Source organism: Oncorhynchus mykiss, chromosome 9 (genome assembly GCF_013265735.2).
Source record: "Oncorhynchus mykiss isolate Arlee chromosome 9, USDA_OmykA_1.1, whole genome shotgun sequence".
Taxonomy (NCBI): domain Eukaryota; kingdom Metazoa; phylum Chordata; class Actinopteri; order Salmoniformes; family Salmonidae; genus Oncorhynchus; species Oncorhynchus mykiss.
In genome coordinates this window covers 52,452,094-52,473,791 of record NC_048573.1, presented here as the reverse complement: position 1 = coordinate 52,473,791, position 21,698 = coordinate 52,452,094, and the positions used below count along the sequence as shown (strand labels likewise).

Below are 21,698 nucleotides of genomic sequence, written 5' to 3'. Positions count from 1 at the left end.
AGTTCAAGGGGGCCGAATACTTTCGCAAGGCACTGTATATATTGTTCTATACCATCTACTGCATCTTGCCTATGCCTACCATTAGTCACTTTAAATAACACCACTTTAATCATGTTTATATATTCTACATCACTCATCTCATATGCATATACTGCTCTATACCATCTACTGCATCTTGCCTATGCCTACCATTAGTCACTTTAAATAACACCACTTTAATAATGTTTATATATTCTACATCACTCATCTCATATGCATATACTGCTCTATACCATCTACTGCATCTTGCATATACTGCACGGCCATTGCTCATCTATATATTATGTGCATATTCTTATTCATCCCTTACATTTGTGTGTATAAGGTAGTTGTTGTGAATTTGTTAGATTTCTTGTTAGATATTACTGCACTGTCAGAACTAGAAGCACAAGCATTTCGCTACACTCGCATTAACTTCTGCTAACCATGTGTATGTGACCAATAAAATTTGATTTGACCTGTGTACCCGATCTATAAACTTTGATTTGTGACAAGTATCTCGTCATTATATCCATGATCTCTGGTATAACCTCTCAGTACCGTATCATATGAAATCTCGCGATAGGATCGCACTCAGATCACTACGTAATGTGCCGTGCTGCTTCTGGCGGCGCTGGTGACAGTGCTGAAAGCTGTTGGGGTGAGTTTTGTTTATTTTACTAATTGAAAGTTACGATTAAAACCACAATAATATGAGATTATATTCAAGTTATAGCGATATAAAATCATTTTGAACAAAGTTTTTATCTTTCAAAGCGTATAGGCGGGGTAGTGTTATCCGGTGTTTTTACTCGTCCTAAATCATACCGACACGTTATCTGGGGAGCTATTTTGGTAAACGTTTCGACGTAATTAATAACCTGCATAAACATGATCAATTGTTTAATGCCTACCGGTATCCTCGCGTTATGTTTGGCGTTAAACAAATTTGCTGAAGTGACAAACGAGCTGAACTCCATTTGTTATCTGGACTTGCACGAGTTTAGCAAGCGTTGGCTAGGTAGCCACAAGCTAGCGAATTTATCTGTCGCAGTTCCTTTGTTGTCCGGTGCCACACTACCAACTAATGCGCCTGCCCATCTTAAAATGTTAACCCTTGCGAAGTAAATGGGTTGTTGAAATTGGCACAATAGACATTGTTCGTTTTCACAATTACATGAATTAGGTACAAACCATTTTAATGTATGATTACCTAGCCAAGTGCTCGTAGTAAGTAACTGTTAGTTAGGGAAGTAAAGCTAACGCGTTGTTGGCTAGCTAATGTCAGCTAGTTAGTGTTTAACAAATATCTAACGTTAACTAGCCATTCGATTTAACCATTTGTTAACACCTCCATTTGTTTTGTAGTTAGCTTGCTAGCTAATTAGTGTCCGTTAAACTTAATCGGCTAGCTAGCAATGCAAACTAATGATGCGTTGGCTAGTAGGCCACGTTACTGCATTACAAAGCGTGGTTGCTTGATGGCAAATCACATGGCTGTGCATAGTTATAGCTAATAGTACGCTGGTTGGTAATTAATGAATTGCTTGGTTTCAAACATTGTTCAACCAACAGGGACAGTTAAGTGACGTTACGACTAGTAATAATGAACAACCTAGCTAGGTTGTCATGATCCATGAACGCTACAGTTCTAGCCAGCTAACGTTAACTAGCTGAGACGAGGCCGTGTACGTATTCTTGTTGTTGGCAACTTTAGTATGCTTTACTGACATGAATTCAGAATTTGGTGAAGCATCAAAACAATAGATAACGTTAGCAAGTAAGACGACAAACAAAAGTTATGGGCTTCTGAACTCGACAATGTACGACCACCTATTTCAGAAATATGTGCTCAAAGGCCAGTCGTGGCCAGTGATTTTAGTGGGTGGGCACTGGTAGGCAAATGTTGATTTATGGCTGCGTCATGAGCAACTGAAAAGCACTTGCTCCCAAGTTGCTGTTTTGTTTTAACCATGTTGATATTCTTCATTGCTCTATTAAGCAAGAGTTGTTTTCTGAGTGAATGTTTTCCCCACTCTTTCAACCAACGTCACCCTATTACCAAGGGTGATTAAATTGCATACCATTCTTCAGTTTGACAGTACATGTGTTGTCTCAACAAACCTTGCTAGGTGGTAGTTGTGCCAATCCATTGACAGCCTAAACACACAATGACATGTAACCAAACTGTCACTAATGGCAGTGTTGTCAAGATGTGAATTGAAATCATAGAATGGCAGGGTGTTATAATGGTTATTTATGTAGATAAGTGGTATAAAGAGATCCATTATGATGGACTGTAAGTCAAATTCTTTTGAATTTCTCTGACACTGATTTCCAAGAGGTTCAATTTAGCACTGCTGTCCATAAACAACTGTAACCTGGATACCAAGTATGAGCTTTAAAGACCCATCCACTCATTGGAATTATATTTGACCCCTTTCACAACATTTAGCACTCATTGTGACACAGCCATGACGCATTAGTTAAACTTTGTGGATGTGTCCCTGCTTCTTGTTACTGTGCAATGTCCTATACAGTTAAATGTTAGGATCAGTGTCTGAGCCTTTTGTCATGATACACATTGCTCATAGAATTACACAGACCTTACTGGTTAGAAACTGACATGCATATCAGTACGGCCAATGGTATGCATAGGGACTTGTTTATCCGCAGGACTTCTAGTATCTAGTCAGCTGGCACTGTGTGCAGGGGCAGCTGAGGAAGGTCTATATTTAGGCCTGGGAGTCTGGGGGCGAAGAGTGGAGTTCAATTCACATGAAAAGTGACCCAGGGCACTAGTCTACAGGTGGCTATAATGGTTTTTCATAGTGGTCTTGAATCTAGAAAGACTATTTAGAATGCTCTAATGCTAGCCCCGTAGTACTTTGTTGCAGTGTTTCCAACACATGAGTCGTGCAATTTGCTAGTTTATTCAAATTAGTAGGTCATGTACATTGATAATGACTACATCTGATTAATTTTAACTTCTTGATGCATCCATCCCGTTAGCGGGATCATTCACGTCAACATCCAGCTGAATTGCACCGCGCCAAATTAAAGTACTAAAAATATTTACTTTTCATGAAATCACAAGTGCAATATAGCAAAACACAGCTTAGCTTGTTGTTAATCCACCTGGCGTGTCAGATTTCAATAAAGCTTGTCGGCGAAAGCTATCCTAGCATTTATGTAAGAACATCTCTTTCAGTAGACAAAATATTACAAACAGCTAGCCGCCAAGTAGATTGGTCACGAAAGTCAGAAAAGCAATAAATTAAATCGCTTACCTTTGATCTTCGGCTGTTTGCTCTCACGAGACTCCCAGCTACAAAATAAATGTTCCTTTTGTTCCATAAAGATTATTTTTATATCCAATATACCTCCATTTGTTTGGTGCGTTATGTTCAGAAATGCCCGGGCGCGAGCGGTCACGACATCGTAGATAAATTCCAAATAGTATCCGTAATGTCCACAAAAACATGTCAAACGTTTTTTATAATCAAATCCCAGGTTGTTTTTTCAATATATAATCGATGATATATCAACCGGGACTTTAGCTTCGTCAATAGGAGAGAGACGCAATGGCTGCTCCAAACTGTTGCGCAAGCAAAATTCTGGGGACACCTAGCTATACACTGACACGATGTGATCTTTCTCGCTAATTTTTTCAAAATAAAAGCTCTAAAGACTGTTCACAACATGGGGAAGCTGTAGGAAAAGGAATCTGGTTGATATCCTTTTAAATGGGAGGGGGGGGGGCGGCATTCAATGGAACATGGAGCTTTCGAAATAGAGGCCACTTCCTGTTTGAATTTTCCTCAGGTTTTTGCCTGCAATATCAGTTCTGTTATACTCAGACAATATTTTGACAGTTTTGGAAACTTTAGTGTTTTTCATCCTAATCTGACAATTATATGCATATTCTAGATTCTGGGCCTGAGAAATGGGCAGTTAAATTTGGGTATGTTTTTCATCCAAAAATCAAAATACTGCCCCTACACTCAACAGGTTAAACTAATAGTGGATCTCTTTTTCTCAACAGTATGAAGTGAAACGGAACTGAATTTTTTTTTGTACCATACGCAACTGCTTCTTCAAGTTCAGATCACAACGAAGAAACAAATTCAAGAGAAACATCCCGAAACGTACAGTCGCAACAACTCAAGGAAAGGATCACTTCAAAGGAAAATCTAGAAGCAACTAAACTAAGAAAACACCAAAGACACAAGATACACACCTGCCCAATCGAAACACACTCAAGAGAAGCAATCCTTGCAAAACCGTGAAGATAACTGATCTGAGACCAGAAGTTTGTGCCTACTCAACAGCTTTGACAAAGCACACGTCCCAACGCTACTCCCAGCCGCCCTCATCCTCACCACCGACTCTACCCTGGGGTGCCTAGAGGGCTTCTATTTTTCCCCACCCAGTTCCTTTAACCATCCGATCTCCTGCGTCTATCTTTTCTTGCTCTGTTTATTTTTTTTCAAGCACTATTGCACCTGCTTTTGCCTTTTAAAATATTTTTTCTCCCTTTTGCTTCATGCTACTCGTATCTAGAACTTGTGCCAGAAACCTGTAACAAATAAGTGTGAGATCTGCAAAGGCGTTCAAGACGACCAGAAGTTTCAAGACTCCAAATCAAGGTAGGTCCATTTTTTTCTTTGTTTTACTTATTTCATAAATTTGTTGTGGTTTTGAATAACTTTGTTTCTTAAATAACTTTGTTTCTTACGTTTCTTGTTTGTGTCTAGAAAGGCATCCTTTATATAAGCCCCGCCATGTCCAAATATAGTTGCATGTCAAATGTATTTACTTTGCATATACTTTGCTTTCACTTATCTACACATCAAGGACTGATTTGATAGGACGCCATTAATAAATGCATTTGCAAACTACTGTAATGGTTTATCACATGGCATTTTATCTACAAATTGATGCTCGTGTTAAATTTGACGTTGAACCAATTAAGAAAGAAACACCTTCCCAAGTTCCAGTCTGCTCCCCTGGTGTGCTGTCATAGGCCAGGAATGTGGAGATATATTTGTTATGATAATGAACAAAAAAAACCCACTAAATGTCCCAACAATTCTGCCATTGTACTTGTGCACATCCGCTACCATTTTAACTAAGGCGGGGAATATTGCCCCTTACCCAGATGGTCGTTTTTTTGATATCATAAATAAACTTGCTTTTTTTGGTGACAACATGCACAACGGCTCCCCTAATTTACTTGAGTGACTTGAATTTCAGATGCAGTTGGACTAACCATCCTGTACCTCAAATTATGACTGACCTTTGCGTCTACTTGAGAGGGCTGAATCATTCTTCAACTTGTTTTAGATAAATTGGTAACAAGAGAAATGAATTGCACTAACTCTAGTAGAGAGCTTTAGCACAGTTAAAGGCTTTTAGTGAGCCAGTCTTCCCTGCCATGGGCCTACTTCGTTATTGAAGTTTAGCAATCTTTCCTCTGCCTCTCTATCCTGCCCTTCTACCTGGTCATATCTAGCCTTTTCCCTTGTCTCCTCACACCCACAGACCTTTCCCTTAATTGTGACACTGTTCACTGGCTGACCTTTTTGCCTCCCCCTTTATTTATTTTTGTCCCTTTCCCATTTTCACCCTTGCAGACATCCAGAGGTGTATCATTGGGTGGTTGAGCAAAAAAATAACAAATCGAGGCAGTCAAGCAAACCAGTTATCAAGTACAACAAAGGGGTGGAGTTTGGCTTGAGTTTATGGAAAAATATGGGCAGCCCCTGGAAAGGCTTTGTTGAGTTTACCTTGCCCACGTCGCCACCTGCCGCGTTTATTAGCGCTGACCTGAGCAGCACCTCCCCCATCGGACTCAGCCTGTCACCATACGGCCGATCCGTAAGTTCCATCTTCCCCACCACCTCCCTCCGTCTCCCCTCCCCCCCATCGAACACCCATTCACCCACCTTGCCCTACCTCTCTCTGCTCTGACTGGCCTTACCTTTCCATTCCTCGGGGCTCCGAGACTAGCCTCTGCTCAGGTGCAGTCAAGCAGTTACAGGTTGGTCTAAAGGTTACTTGGGATTTGGTTATGTTTCAAATTTGCTTTTACCCACCACAATTTAAGGCTGTAAATGCTGTGTGCCATGCCCCATGTCACCTGAAATTAGTGGTGTGGGATATGATTAGTGCTGCGATTTCTGTCTAATGTAGGCAATATAAACAAACTGAAGTTTGTTTTTGTCTTGGTGATCTAGGACAGGCAAAGGAAAACAATGGGCGTGTAACAGAGGTTGGCCGATACCAATTATTGGAGGACAAAAAAAACACACACATTTTTGTAATAATGACAATTGCAACAATACTAAATGAACACTTATTTTAACTTAAACATAAATAAAATCAGTTTAGTCTCAAATAACATGAGAACATGTTAAAATGAACCACCAGCTTTCATGGGTCTTCAATGTTCCCAGTTAAGAAGTTTTAGAACACACACAGCTCTGAAGTGACAATGATACTAAAGAGTCTGCTTAGGAGACAAATACTCTCAACTGTTTGAATACAAATAGTTTAAGTTACCTGTGATGAATGTTGAAAACAAAAACAAATTTCTATATGCAGGAAATCCAATTTTTATAATGGGCATGGTAAGAATTGACTACCAAAGTGCGAGTCATAATTCCCATGACACCTTCTAGCAAAATCTGAAAAGCGGTTCCTTCATTCATTTATTCCATAGGATATTTTTAGATTCACTTAAAATAAGGTCTGTGTTTCATGTAGGCTTACACCAAGGACAAGGTAACTCTGCTCAATATTGGCTAAATATAAGCAAAGATCATATTTTTTGTATAGTGGATTTATGAAAATATGTTGACAAATGTTACCTTATCCGAGTGAGATTTACACGGGTATCAAAACGCTGAGGCGGTTTAAGCGTGCACGAAACACAGACCTTATTTGAAGTAGATCAAGACCTTCTCTATTGAAGACATGAACGGTAAAATAGTGAAAGAACCCCTTTCAAGTTCAGCTGCAAGTTATTACAGGAATTATAACACGTCGACTATTTCTCTCTAAACCATATACCTTTGACTATTACGAGCCTGCTGCTGCCGACCACCCCTAAAGTCTGACTGCTCTATCAAATCATAGACTTACCCTGACTCTGCGTGCAATAAACGCAAGAGGTGACACAATTTCACCTGGTTAATATTCCCTGCTAACCTGGATTTATTTTAGCTAAATATGCAGGTTTAAAAAATATATACTTGTGTATTGATGTTTATGGTTAAGTACACATTGGAGCAACGACAGTCTATCGATTGTTTTTTATAAGATATGTTTAATACTAGCTAGCAACTTAACTTGGCTTCTACTGCATTCGCGTAACAGGCAGGCTCCTCGTGGAGTGCAATGTAATCAGGTGGTTAGAGTGTTGGACTAGTTTACTGTAAGTTTGCTAGATTGGATTCCCTGAGCCGACAAGGTAAAAAATCTGTCTTTCTGCCTCCTAGGCCGTCATTGAAAATACGAATGTGTTCTTACCTGACTTGCCTAGTTAAATAAAGGTGTGAATAACAAAAAAATCTACTTGAAATCGGCCCTAATTAATCTGTCGACCTCTAGAGTGTAATGTAACATGAAGTGAGAATAAAGGGTGACTTTAAAATATATTTTTTCGTGACCTACAAAGCAGATTCTGATGCAGAGGTGAAGAAAATACTAAAGCAAAACGTGTTTTTGGTTGAGTCAATTATACCATGCCCATTTCAAATTTCACTGCTTTGTCAAGTTAGCTGGTTAACTCATTGATCCTGCTTTGTAGTGCACCCCTCAGGTGACGTTAATGCTCAAAAGAAATAATAAATAAAACGATTTATACAATGTTAGTTTGACATTATTTCCCAATTAATAACTAGACTGAAATAAGCTACGGTAGGCTAGTTCGTAAGACGAGTTGATTTTAAACTGTTTCCCCGATGGCTGGTGCCGTTCAATGTCGCTTAGTCTGGAATCTTAATTATCGAACCAGCAAATGGGATTATTCATCCCTTTTTAAGGACAGACCACTCAATCCACTAACTACTGGGAATTTCAACTTTCAACATTGATGCTATGCTAGTAAGGGACCTAACAGATGAGGCTGCTCTGGGACCCTTCATGTACCCACTATCATCTTACTGTGTAGACATGCTTCTGTCTAAACGGTCTTTCACATCAGCACTTTCTGATTCTGTCAACTCTTATTTTAACAGTAATTCAGGCAATAACGATAACTTAAAATGTTACATGACCACCTTTCTCAACGCTTTGTTCCATTCCGTCAGATGTTGATGGCAAATGTTTAGTTTTACTGATCAGGCTGATTATTGTAGGTGTTTCAAAGACTACCTCGCCTGGACATTAACCCCCCCCCCCCCCATTTTAGTGTTGTAGAGCCAAACAGCACATTTCCATCCATAATACTAGATGCTAGGTCTCTGCTAATAACTTCATTTGAGTTTCTCTTATGGAATTAGGATTCCCACGGTCAGTATCGATCTGTTTTTATTTTTATTATTACTTGCCCCTCACTTTTACAATTGGTGTAAGAAAATAACTTCAAAGACCTAGAAAGCTACAGTGAAATGGAATGAGAACTCATGAGCAGAACCACAGCGCCAAGTATCTGAATCTCCAAATCACCCTTTGACCCTCCCAACAGTGTTTCCCAGTCCCGACCCCACTGTTGGATATGGAGAGGGTGCACTCCGAACCCCCTTTGGCACGTAATACTGCTCCTTCCACCTCTGCGGTGGCTATCCCCCGCTCCTTCTCTGTCTCCCACAAAAAACACAAGCGGACCCCCCTGTATCAGAGATCAGTAAGTGGGCATGTTGTGTGGGAATCGCATCAGTTGCACCCACAGTGGTAATGACTGCCAGGGGGATGTTAGCTAACCGCATGGTTTGTTTTGCAGTGGCTCTTGATTACTTTGAAGGAGATAAATTAATGAACATTTGGCTCTGTGTGAAGTCATATTGTAGCACCCAGTTCATGTTGCGTTTTGCTAGTCAATGGGAGATGCAATGGTTTTGTAGTAGGTTTGGATAAGTCCTATAACAATGTATGATGTTCCCAACTTTGTCAATCCAGGGGTGCTTGTTTATTTTAGTTGCAATAGTTACTGAGTGAATAGAAGTGGAGGATTCTCTTGAGCCAACTAGAAATAACTATACAGTGTGGCCTTTATTGGTAGTGAATGGTCTCAATCAACATAAAAACCATCTGGGGTTGGCCAACTGTGCTTACCTGCATTCAGAAGAGAAATGGTCAGAACACCAGAAAGCTCTTTTGGTTAGTCTCTCCAAACTTTGGTTCAACCATTAGTCAGGAAACACAATTTAATGGATTGTGTGTAAATTAGATCTTATTGACGTATGTGGGAGTTTCATTTGTGAAAGATAATTGTTCTATCATATACATTTACACAATCCCACTCATAAACTCACATCTGCTCACGTTCAATGTTCAGAGCTGTATTTTGTCAGCCTTTTTTTATTTTCTTTTTCTAAAATAATGTCTGTTCTTGTTCTGCTCAGATGAGTTTTGACCCTGGCATGCTCCACAACAACGGGCACACAGCGTTTGCCAACGGCACGGCGGCGGGCATCAGGGAGACTGGAGTGGTGGAGAAGCTGCTCACCTCCTACGGGTTCATCCAGTGCTCGGAGCGGCAGGCGCGCCTCTTCTTTCACTGCTCCCAGTACAACGGCAACCTGCAGGAGCTCAAGATAGGAGGTGAGTCCAGTGCTGCTTCTAGTCATTTAGTAGTCTAGTCTCATCCACCCGCCTTGTACTGAACAACACAAGCTTTTAGGGGTGGTTTCCCCAGACACAGATTAATCCTGGACTAAACATTTTCAAATGAGATTCTCCTTGAGACTAGGATTAATCTGTCTGGGGAAACTCCACATAATGTTTATCTGGCCAAAAATGAGAATTCCTTCAAAAAAAATCATTTTGGCTAAGTGGTAACAACAGATTTCTGTCCTGGTCTCTTCACAAGCTACTGTGGGCAGCTTTTAAGTCGATTGACCTCCATGAATGTCCGGTCAGCATTTGGTGTCAAACGCATTTTCTCACAACCCGTTTTCTTCCTTCTCTCTTCCCCTCTGCCTCTCCAGATGATGTGGAGTTTGAAGTGTCCTCAGACAGGCGCACTGGCAAGCCCATAGCAGTGAAGCTGCTTAAGATCAAACCAGAGGTGCTTCCAGAGGAGCGCATCTCGGGCCAGGTGGGGCCAGACTCGCACGCCTCTCCCTTTACTGTGCTGCATGGTTATATTCATCCAGTTAAGGAACACCATTTTACTTTTGGTTCTGTTTTTGTCCCTGTCACCTCAATGTCGGTGTTTGTTCGTCAGTTGGGTGTATGTTCAAGCTCATTGTGAATCTTTAAAATAATTTTTGTTTATTAATAGTTTCATAGATGTGTAATTCCTAATACAAACCCCACCCCTCTGATTTTAAATCCACAATTGTATTGTTATTTATGTTGGCCGTGGTCTGTTTATCTGAAATGCTAGGAATATTGTCTGTTTCCATGGAGATTTACAATGGGCTTGACTGTCCTCGACATACATGTTGTGTGGTGATGGTGTTCACGGGTGGAGGTGGGATTTGATGTTTAAACAAAACAGCCTAAATCTTTATCTAAAGTTCTGCCTAAATTAAGTTGAAGGCTTATTTTCAAAGGAATGACAAATTAATTCAGTAAATTGAATAGGTTTGATTGGCTGTAATATTTTGATAGCCATTGTTTTATTAGCCTTTTCTTCAAATAGCCTTTTTCTTCAAATGGCCTTCACTCATTCAAATTAAGAAATTTGACATTTCAAGCATTTCACTTCTCATGCAGTAGTGTCTACATTGATATACTTTTGAAAATCAACCAGTTTGTTTCCACAGAATGATTGATTGTAATTTCCTTATTTACGTGCACTGATTTATAGTAAGGCAATCGTGTTGAATCACCCAAATGCCATTCTTAACCATCTCCCCCTGTGGTTGTTGCTGTCTTTTAGGTTGTCTCAGCGATTCCCACTCACCTAGATGGCAAATCTGCACCGGGGCAGGTGCCCACTGGCAGTGTGTGTTACGAGAGAAACGGGGTAAGACTGTCAAATGGCCTGTAGAAAGATACTTTTCATGACAAGGCTGGTAGTCAATGTAATGTAAAGTATGGATTCCTTCCCACGCAGGAGGTGTTTTACCTGACCTACACCCCGGATGACATAGAGGGAAACATGCACCTGGACACGGGAGACAAAGTCAGCTTCTACATGGAAACCAACAAGCAGTGAGTTGTTTTTCAAGTGTCTTATTGTTTCACAATTTAAAATGTTTTGATTGCATACTACCGTAGCCTTTTCCTCATGGTATATTCTGTGTTTCAGCACTGGTGCAGTCAGTGCTCACAACATCGTCCTGGTAAAGAAGAAACAGATGAGGTGCCAGGGGGTTGTCTGTGCCACCAAGGTAAAGCCACAGTAGAGCCTTGTGGATCCCTGGCTGGACATTGGCTACTGTATGTGCCTGATTATAATCTAATCTATAACCCTTTTGTCTGGTAGGAGGCCTTTGGGTTCATTGAGAGGGCTGACGTGGTTAAGGAGATCTTCTTCCACTACAGCGAGTTCAAGGGTGACCTGGAGGCCCTACAGGCTGGCGACGACGTGGAGTTCACCATCAAAGAGAGAAACGTAGGTGGCATCACATGGAACCGTTCTGGCTAGCCAACTCTAGGGACTCGTTCTAATGGCTTGCAAAAGTATAGAATATGAGGCCAGTATTGGAATCAAGTTATTCTTATGTTAGGGACTCAACTTGTCAAATCAAGCAATGGCTGTTTAATGACAGTCTGTTCAACAGAAATTACTCCTGCTCATGTATACATTCTGAATACATATTGATGCCATGAGCCTGTAAATATGGAATAGAATGTCGTAATGGAAAGGAAAAGAGCAACATTGAAGTAACTAAAGCATTTATGGCGTTACGGTGTCTGCAGATGTCAGGGCATTCATACTACTTGCGTTTCGTGGAGCTAAGCTGTGTTTACACATGCTCTTCCACTTAGCGTCAACCAATCATCTCAATGCGGAGCTATATGGAGCCCTCTGCATTGTTACAAAATTTGGGAGGTGCATGGCATCGCGTATGGAGCTCGATTTGGCCTCCGCAATTGCGTTAGACCCTCCGTACAGAGCCTTTAGACCACATTGCCGAATCAAGCATAAATCCGCTATAAAGCATTTTGTTTTTTTCTCTAGGGGAAAGAGGTGGCCACCGACGTGAGGCTGCTCGCCCAGGGAACAGTCATATTTGAGGACATCAGCATTGAGCAGTTTGAAGGCACTGTCGTCAAAGTCATCCCTAAAGTTCCAACCAAGAACCAGGTCCGCAACTTACGAGATGCCTGCATACTCAGAATTAACCTGAGCTTGGTTTTTACTGAATCCTGGATTATTTGTATTGTTCCTCCCAATCTTTTAGAATGATCCGCTTCCAGGCCGCATCTGTGCTAGGATCAGCTTCACGGACAAGGAGCTGCTTTTCGGCGAGAAGGATACCAAGTCCAAAGTGACCCTGCTGGAGGGCGACCATGTGCAGTTCAACATCTCAACAGACCGCAGGGACAAGCTGGAGCGGGCCACCAACATCGACATCCTGCCTGACACCTTCCACTTCACTAAGGAGTCCCGTGAGATGGTAAGGACCATGAGGAGATCTATGGTACGCTCACAAGTTCATTTGAGAAAGCTTTTTGTGTAGTTTAATCAATGAATATGGCAACCTGAAATTTGCATTCCTAAAATTGATTTCATATTCCAAACTGTTATCTATTAAATGGAAGAGCGTAAACCTACATTCCCGAATGAAAGGGAAGGATTGGCATTTTATCTGCAGTGCACGGTTTCTTTAATCTCGGTTAAAGTAAAATCAAAGCACTCAGTGAAGCAGTTTAAGGGCTGCTTTCGCCCAATCCTGATACGTCCATATAATTAGTGATGAAAACACAAGGATCGGGAAACTAATGCAGCTCGTAAACTCACGCATCCCATTCAGTCCCAGCAGATTCTTCAGTCTACATGCAGAGTCGATGGCATCTCTGCTGTGTGTTAACGGCTCTCTGTCCTATAGGGTGTGATCGCTGCAATGCGTGACGGCTTTGGCTTCATCAAGTGTGTAGACCGGGACGCCAGGATGTTCTTTCACTTTAGCGAGGTGCTGGAGGAGGGCCAGCTGCACATCTCTGATGAAGTCGAGTTCACAGTTGTGCCCGTGAGTCCAGAGAGAACGCCCATGGTCCGTTTTTTCAATATACAATTGCTGTCTTTAAAATTCCTTTTCTCACCTTCCCTCTTTTTCTCTGTCAATCTTCCAAGGCTGTTAGTTTAGTGGGAAACTCTTGATTTTGAAATGAACATCCAGTAAATTCTTATAAATATTAGGAAATGTCACTTTTGAACCCATTCACTTTTCCTAGGCACATTGTTTTCCAAATGTATTTTGGTCTCTGTCTGGTTTGTATTGTGAGTGCGCCAACTCAATGAGAGCATTATTGAACACCAACATACATTGAAACAGTTTTTTTTCTCCCTCTCCTGTGCAGGACATGCTGTCTGCCCAGAGGAACCACGCAGTGCGCATCAAGAAGCTGCCCAAGGGCACAGTCTCCTTCCACACCCAGTCTGAGCAGCGCTTTGTGGGTGTGGTGGAGAAAGAGGCCACAGCAGCTATCACCAACAACAAGAGTGCCAGCCCCAGCAAGGCCAAAGAGAAGGTACGAAAGCACCCAGGGCAGCACTTGGGAACCCACAGCGACATTGTCAACATTTGCCTTTTTATATTTTGACGGTACATGTTTGTCCTTCCCTGCCTGATCTTTTTTTGCCTTTTCTTTCCTCATCCCCTCCTAGTCTGATCAGTATCGAAATGTATAACTGCTCCGAGACCCGCACGCACACATTTCCCCTTACGATCAGGCATTTTTCAGCCCATTTAATTTGACTCCTTAGTTCTAATTCTCTGCTTTGCTTTCTCCTTTCACCCTTTCCCCCTCATGCTCCTTCTCTCCATTAGAAAAAAGACAAGGTAGGAGTTCTGTCTTTGCATGATGCCATCAAGTTGAACAACGCTAGATAGATACATCTATCAGAATGTTTTCCTACTGGGTTGACACTGAGGCAAAGTACTAACCACTAATTTTGTCTCATGTTAGCTAGATATGACATTGACTTGCCAGACATTTTACGTGGCAACTGTGACAAATTCCCCTAGTTACCTTAATAAAATTCATCATGTATAGGTTTTTGCCCAATTGCTTAGATCAGTCTCATTTCCTAACCTTGCTCTTCACATTGCTGCAGGCATACATATTGTAGTTTCCATGTATGCTCAAATGGGTAGACTAATTGTGCATATTTCTCAAGGGTAAAGTAGTAAAGGTCAGTGGTGTTGTCTATGGCCGCTGAATGTGCTCCTCACCCCATGTTTGACTGTGGTTTCAGTCCTAATCAATTCCTCTGTAAAACCATGTTATTCTCACTTTTGCAGTCTTGTAATTTACTTTACTAGTTCCTAAGGAGATATGGCATTTAACTAAGGCTGACTCCATTAACCTGTAGTGACGCCCTGCCCGTGAACGGGACCATTATCATCATCTGACACTAATTAGCATAACGCAACGGACAAATCCTCCTAGAAAATATTCCTATTCATGAAAATCACAAGTGAAATATATTGGAACACAGCTTAGCCTTTTTTTGAATTTGACCCCTTTTTCTCCCCAATTTCGTAGTATCCAATTGTTGTAGTAGCTACTATCTTGTCTCATCGCTACAACTCCCGTACGGGCTCGGGAGAGACGAAGGTTGAAAGTCATGCGTCCTCCGATACACAACCCAACCTAGCCGCACTGCTTCTTAACACAGTGCGCATCCAACCCGGAAGCCAGCCGTACCAATGTGTTGGAGGAAACACTGTGCACCTGGCAACCTTGGTTAGCGCGCACTGCGCCCGGCCCGCCACAGGAGTCGCTGGTGTGCGATGAGACAATGACATCCCTACCGACCAAGCCCTCCCTAACAGCAGGCAAACTTGTCACGGAAATCAGAAAAGCAATCAAATTAAATTGTTTACCTTTGAACTTCAAATGTTTTCACTCACGAGACTCCCAGGTAGACAGCTAAAGTTAATTTTTTCCCAAAATATAATTTTTGTAGGCGAAATAGCTCCGTTCTTCACGTTTGGCTGAGAAATCGCCCGGAAATTGCGGTCACCACAACGCTCCATAATATCGACAAACATGGCAAACGTTGTTTAGAATCCATCCTCGAGGTATTTTTCTAATATCTATTCGATAATATATCTGTCGGCACAATTCCTTTTTCTCTAGGACCGATTGGAGTAATGGCTACCTCTGCACTTTACGCGAGAATCTCTCTCGGAGCCACCATGTGACCACTTACGCATTGTGCCCCCATACGGCTATTCTTCAACAGAAATGCATAAAACTACATCACAATGCTGTAGACACCTTGGGGAAAGCGTAAGCTCGTTGATGGTACATTCACAGCCATATAGGGAGTCATTGGAACGCAGCGCTTTCAAAACCTGGGGCACTTCCAGATTGGATTTTTTCTCAGGCTTTCGCCTGCAACATCAGTTCTGTTATACTCACAGACAATATTTTTACAGTTTTGGAAACTTTAGTATTTTCTATCCAAAGCTGTCAATTATATGCATATTCTAGCATCTTTTCCTGACAAAATATCTCATTTAAAACGGGAATGTTTTTTTTCCCAAAAATGAAAATACTGCCCCCTAACACCAAGAGGTTTTAAGTCGACTGTTTGGTCTATAGGCTTTTGGTCGACCAAGATTTCTTTAGTTGAGCAGTAGTTAAAAAAAACTTGATTCATATCTTAGGATCATTATCAAAAATTTATTTTATTACTTACACAAATGTGCTACTACTACTTTTGGCCGTAACACCACCAATTCTACAGTGACACCTCAAAACCCACCAATGACAATTTTAATACTATTGCAATGCCGATCAGTTGAAGATCCTGCTTGCTTACGGTTTGTTTAATAGCCTATTTATTCCGTGAGCACCAAGCCTCACGTAACCACAACACGTCGGATAAACAAGTTCAGAAATGTAGCTGTTTTTAAGCTTTGCTTTTCAGCCTCTCTGGTTTTATTTAGTGTAACTGTTCCAAATTGTCTGAAAAATAATAATAATAAGCCGCGTGATCTCTATTGTGACTAATAACTAATGTCATTATCATTAAGCTCTTTCAAGCTTCTTCGATTTAAATATAATATAATTTTATTCAGTGTTCACTTTGTTCCAAACGGTCGGGAAAATTATATTGTAATCGAACAGCACCTGTTTGGCACAAATAATATGTACACAGCGCTTGCGCCTTAACTTCTTGATCTCAAATTTATTCCGCACATCTAACTTCCCCTTTACTTCCTGAGCAACCAGTAAACATTCCCCCATTTGAGTGCTTCTGTTTTGACGTTACGATGTTCTGAGTTTATAACCAATTTGTTGATGTGATTGATGTTCTATAGGCCAGGCCCTATTGGTCACGTACATGTGACACAGGTGTCATGTAAGGGTTTAGGGAATGTTTTCCTTAAAGAAATTAGGGATTTCAGTAACACGACTTCAGTCAGAATTGGCTGTGATTGTTACAGCAATGTGGACAGCGCTATAAACACTTTCTCCTTAACTGCATTATATTGGTTAAGGGCTCGTAAGTAAGCATTTCACTGTTTGTATTTGTCACATGCACCTAATACAAGCTGATTTGTTCTGTGGTGGTCACCGCAGCAGGGAGGAGAGAATGGGTGCTTGTCACTGGCTTTAAACATTTTTTTTTTTTTTTTTTAACACAGCGCAGCAAGTCTGAGCCCTGCCCTGCACAATCAAATCAATTGCATTCGTACTCCCTCGTCATTTGTCTAAATTATTTCATCTGTGTGCTTAAAGCATCAGACAAGCTCAGTGCGTTTAGTTGATTTAATTGGTTGAAAGAACAACTCAGGTTTTCTTTTTGGGTGGGGTACAGCCCTACATTTAACACTGTTTGTACAAAGGTGTTGATTTCAAACACTAGTCAATGCTAACTGACTACTAACGAGGTGCATCACACATTCCAAAGCACATCTTGGTGCCAGTCATCTGCACTTTAGCTTTAACAAGAAGTTGCTACTGCTGTTCATCTGATATACTCCTAAACTTTTCAAATGCATCATTCCGCCCTTCCTTCTTTTGAAGTTATTACTGATGTGCACCGGCTTGGATGAATTAAAACATCCTACTCTTTTACTTTCAACTATCCAGCCTCGTCATATCAGTTATTTATTTTTGCCAGGCTGAATGCATTTTTCTGAAGTATTAGAACGTGTCCTAATGCTCAGCAGTGGTGTTATCCACTTGTAACAGTTGAATGCCTGATTTCTGGAGAGGAGTGCAGTAGCCAGCCTTTGACTGGAACTGTCAGTCTAATCCGTTTTATGTCTGTCCTCATGTAGGAAGCAGAAGAGGGAGTGATTTCTTATGAGGACTGTGGAGTGAAACTGACTGTGTCGTACCACGTCAAAGATCTGGAGGGAGCTACCCAGCCACAGGCAGGAGACAAGGTACTGAAAACCAAACAAGTTCACACTGGCTTAAACTTGCTTTGTTGAAATGGCAATTTACCAAACCCCAAAGAGAGAATGAGTTGGCTCTGTTTTCATGTGCTGTAAATTCAACCTTATCCTCTAGGTGGAGTTCTCCATCAATGAGGTAAAGAGGACGGGCCAACAGAGCGCTGTCACCATCAAGATCCTCAACCGCACTGTCAACACCAAGAGGCTGCTGGGATACATTGCCACCCTGAAAGACAACTTTGGCTTCATAGAGACAGCCAATCATGATCAAGAGATTTTCTTTCATTACAGGTACAACTATTCAACACATGCAAGCTAAGTATAAAATGTTGGTTGGTGTGACATTAGATCCAAAAAAGATCTGCCCCATGTTTTTCATGCTGCCTGGTTGTTTCCTGCTGCCTGTTTGTTCCAGTGAGCTGTGTGGAGACTTGGAGAACCTGGAGCTGGGCGACACTGTGGAATATACCCTGTCCAAGGGCAAAGGAAACAAAGTCAGCGCTGAGAAGGTTACTAAGGTGGTAGCAGGTAGGCAGTGAAATGCTTTAGTTATTGTTTGAGTTTGCACCACAATCAGTTCTATAGTGAAGCATTTATGTATCAACCTTCAAAGTGAGTATGCTAATGGTGTTCTGTTATTGCAGTGAATGGTGTGGGGCAGGATGTTGGTGAGACAGTGATGTTGGGGAAGGTGGTGCGCCCTCTGCGCAGTGTGGACCCGTCCCAGACAGAGTACCAGGGGCTCATTGAGCTCTTGGAGGAAGGTAAGTCACCACTGGCAGTGGAGGTTTATGTCCAAGTCAATTGAATGTTTTTACTAATGCACTTACTCTATAATAACCAAATGGCTAAATTGACTGTTCCTCTTCTCCCCACCTGTACCCATTCAGATGGCACTAAGTGTCAGAATTACTCTTTTGGCATCGTGGGCATGGCGAACAAGGCAGACTGTCTGCAGAAAGGCGAGATGGTGAAGTTCCAGCTGTGCACAGTGGCTCAGACAGGACAGAAGATGGCCTGCAACGTTGTCCCCCAACGTAAAGCCCTGGTGGAGTGCGTCAAGGACCAGGTATCTGATCATGTTTGTCAACATTTTTGGCGATGGACATGATTAAATTGCCTTTCAAAATTGAACTGAAAGATTCTGTGGTTTATTTAAGTATGTATGATAAGTAACCCAAACATTAAGTAATTAGAATGTTTAATTTGTTTTGGGACTTTCTCATTATGCAAGGTATTTGTGTGGCTACCTATGAGCGCTATGCCTATTCATTCTGTAATGTCTTGTCTCCCCAGTTTGGTTTTATCACGTATGAAGTTGGCGAGAGTAAGAAGCTGTTTTTCCATGTCAAAGAGGTGCATGATGGCTTGGAGCTCCAGACCGGGGATGAGGTGGAGTTTTCAGTCATCCTCAACCAACGCACAGGGAAATGTAGTGCCTGCAATGTGCGCAGAGTTAGGTAAATACTGCAGGGGGGGGTGTACTATTACCATGAAGTAGGGTAAAATGTTCGGAAACGGAAGTATTACCTCAACTTAGCCAATAATGATGCCCGTTTTCTTGATGGCAACCAAAGTCAATAGAACTGAATAAGTGAAATTGGATTTCTAGCCCCCACATTTACTAATTGTGTCTCATTTATGACCCAGTTATCCTAAACATAGACAGTATATTGTTGGTTAAAAAAGCACTATTGTTTCTCTACCCCCACAGTGAAGGGCCTAAACCGGTGGCAACCCCCCGTCCTGATCGCTTGGTCAACCGGCTCAAGAGCATCACCCTGGATGACGCTAGTGCCCCCCGCCTAGTTATTGTGAGACAGCCCCGCGGCCCTGACAATTCAAAGGTACGCACATTTGAACACGTAATGCTGTATAATAAGTTCTGATGTGTGTACAATTTGTTTTTATCTATAAAGTGTGTTGATTTTATTATTACTGGTCTACTTTATTTTGTACACAGGGCTTCAATGTGGAGAGGAAGACCCGTCAACCGGGTGTCATTGACTGAGCAGTATATAACCCTTCCCATCTGACTAGGTGGGCCCTGATTTAGAAATGCAACGAGAATGGATGACAACAATGGAAAGGGATTTTTGCTGTCTTGTGGACACATGCTCCTACACACACTCTTGATACACACAGAGAAATAAGTATGTGTAACCCCTCCATGTTCCATCACCTGCAAGGGAACCCTCATTCCATTTGTTCTCTGCTGCCCATGTATGATGTACTTGATACAGTTTCGTACTGCAGTATACAAGGCGGGATCTCTCTTCCGAGTGTGTGTGCGTGTGACCGTTGTGCATAAGGTGTTTTTAGAAATGATAGAAGTTAGAGGAATTTGTTTTGAGGGTTTCTGTGCGTTTAGAATCGGTGACGGTTGCGTGGCAGTGTCTTGTCCCATCTGCCTAATTGTCTGGAATTCTGCACCTGCAACCAGTTGTGTGTGGGCATGTATTAGAGCTCATCTGCTTCTTGTCCTCCATTGTTCTCCCTCATTTAAGGCAACTAAATGATTATTATTTGCCAGTGGTTTTCACTATGCTTTCCTACAAAATGCATAAAGCAAAGTTCCCTCCATAAGGAGGGTGATGTTTCTCATGTGTGGACTAAAACAGAGGCTACTTCTCTGCTCGGTTTTTTTGAGCAGTTTTTTAAACTCTTTATCCAAGAGCTGGAGTGAAAGCATGGTGTTGTGTTGTCTGTGAATGTTTAAGTGGCTATGATTTGGATTTACTTTCACAAATCTGGAGCCTTTAAATACCTTTTCGCTATTAACACGCTTTGTAAGCAATTTCCCCAGGTGCAGAATTCCTAATGGCATCTTATATCGAGCAGTTTTATACTATGTACTTTATTTTTTTGCACCTCCTTTGCTTTTTTGTTTCATTGATGTAAGAATACGGTGCCTAAACTACAAAAACAAAAAAAATTGACATATCCTCTGTCCCCAGCCCAACTGCCAAAATATGAAGAAAGGATGGCTTTTTATTCCCAGTAGAAATAATACTGATCTGCATCCCAAATACCTGTTGGTTGAAATATACTGTATGTAATGTGTGCATTTTTTTCTTAGTGAAAGATTAAACATCACAATATAACAAAAATACATTTTAACTTCAGTAAAAAAAGAGCAGGGTAACAAAGCATTAAAATTAAGTTGTCTTAAGGATCAGGATATCTATTGTGCTCTGGCGGTGTTGGAGGGTGATCTGTTGTGCCTGTACGCACTTACGGCAGTTAGAGACTATTTAAACTCTGGAGATCACTGGGTTGATCCTGAACTGCACAGGCGCTCCTATGTACTTTTGTTAATGGTCTTGAATGAAGCAATTGAATTAAAGTTTTATGAAAATCATATTGTTACTTTATTTGAAAGAACATCCAGGCAGTTATTTGTTCCTTTAAATTCAATGCAGTTTAAAGAAACTATTTTATTCAAGATGGCAGCAAGAGACCTGTCTTGAAACGGTGCAGTGAAAAAGAAATGCTGTCCTTACTTTCAAACAAATGTGCCTGAACAGTGGACAAACAAAATGGGAAAAGCTATTCAGCAACTTTTGGGAGGACAATAGATGCTTGCTTAAAGAAATGCAATTTTTTGCCACACAGAACCTTTAATATAGAAATGTAAAACTGGGAACAAATCCCTGCACGGTTTGAATTATCTCGCACATTAAGTTACTGGTTTGCTTGTTTTTAAACCGTTAAGTTTCAGTTCTTGCTCTACCTCATTCAAACCATTGTGCTGCCCAGATGTATCGTTATCTCGGCGCGATGCACAACCCTTGGTTGTTTCTGAATTTGGACTTGGGGCTTCAGACCAGTGTGTCCACCAGTCTCTAAGCGGACTTGGCCACGAGGGCCGCAAGTCCTTGATCTGGTTTGTAGGAACTAGCGCATGAGGAAGATCGGGAGTTCTCTCTGGGAGCAAACTTTCTATTTACCATGCTGACTAAGAGCTCTTGACTG

The 21,698-nt window shown here is 41.4% G+C and overlaps 1 protein-coding gene across 20 annotated transcripts; it reads left to right on the top strand.

Annotated features, from left to right (window-relative positions):
* Positions 1-535: 535 nt before the first annotated feature.
* LOC110532354 (cold shock domain-containing protein E1) lies at positions 536-21,084 on the top strand. 20 transcript variants are annotated; one of them, XM_021616189.2, is made up of 23 exons: positions 536-679; positions 4,064-4,667; positions 5,655-5,898; positions 8,711-8,869; positions 9,588-9,786; positions 10,173-10,282; positions 11,072-11,158; positions 11,249-11,346; positions 11,444-11,525; positions 11,621-11,749; positions 12,320-12,445; positions 12,543-12,782; positions 13,191-13,355; positions 13,663-13,833; positions 14,133-14,144; positions 17,604-17,711; positions 17,839-18,014; positions 18,139-18,251; positions 18,368-18,487; positions 18,614-18,792; positions 19,020-19,183; positions 19,438-19,570; positions 19,687-21,084. In XM_021616189.2, exons 3-23 carry the CDS (start codon positions 5,773-5,775, stop codon positions 19,732-19,734), a joined length of 2,745 nt encoding a protein of 914 aa, XP_021471864.1. In that variant the 5' UTR covers positions 536-679; positions 4,064-4,667; positions 5,655-5,772; the 3' UTR covers positions 19,735-21,084. The 20 variants fall into 20 exon arrangements, with proteins under 20 accessions (XP_021471864.1, XP_021471862.1, XP_021471856.1 ...); XM_021616187.2 differs by having other exon boundaries at positions 11,228-11,346; XM_021616181.2 differs by having other exon boundaries at positions 10,173-10,339.
* Positions 21,085-21,698: the final 614 nt, after the last annotated feature.

Excerpts from the sequence above, each read along its gene's own strand:
- LOC110532354 (XM_021616178.2), top strand. The coding sequence starts at position 5,773 with ATGGGCAGCCCCTGGAAAGGCTTTGTTGAGTTTACCTTGCCCACGTCG. Across the intron at positions 11,159-11,227 it reads TGTGTTACGAGAGAAACGGG|TATGGATTCCTTCCCACGCA; the intron begins GTAAGACTGTCA and ends TGTAATGTAAAG. Across the intron at positions 13,356-13,662 it reads GTCCAGAGAGAACGCCCATG|GACATGCTGTCTGCCCAGAG; the intron begins GTCCGTTTTTTC and ends TCTCCTGTGCAG.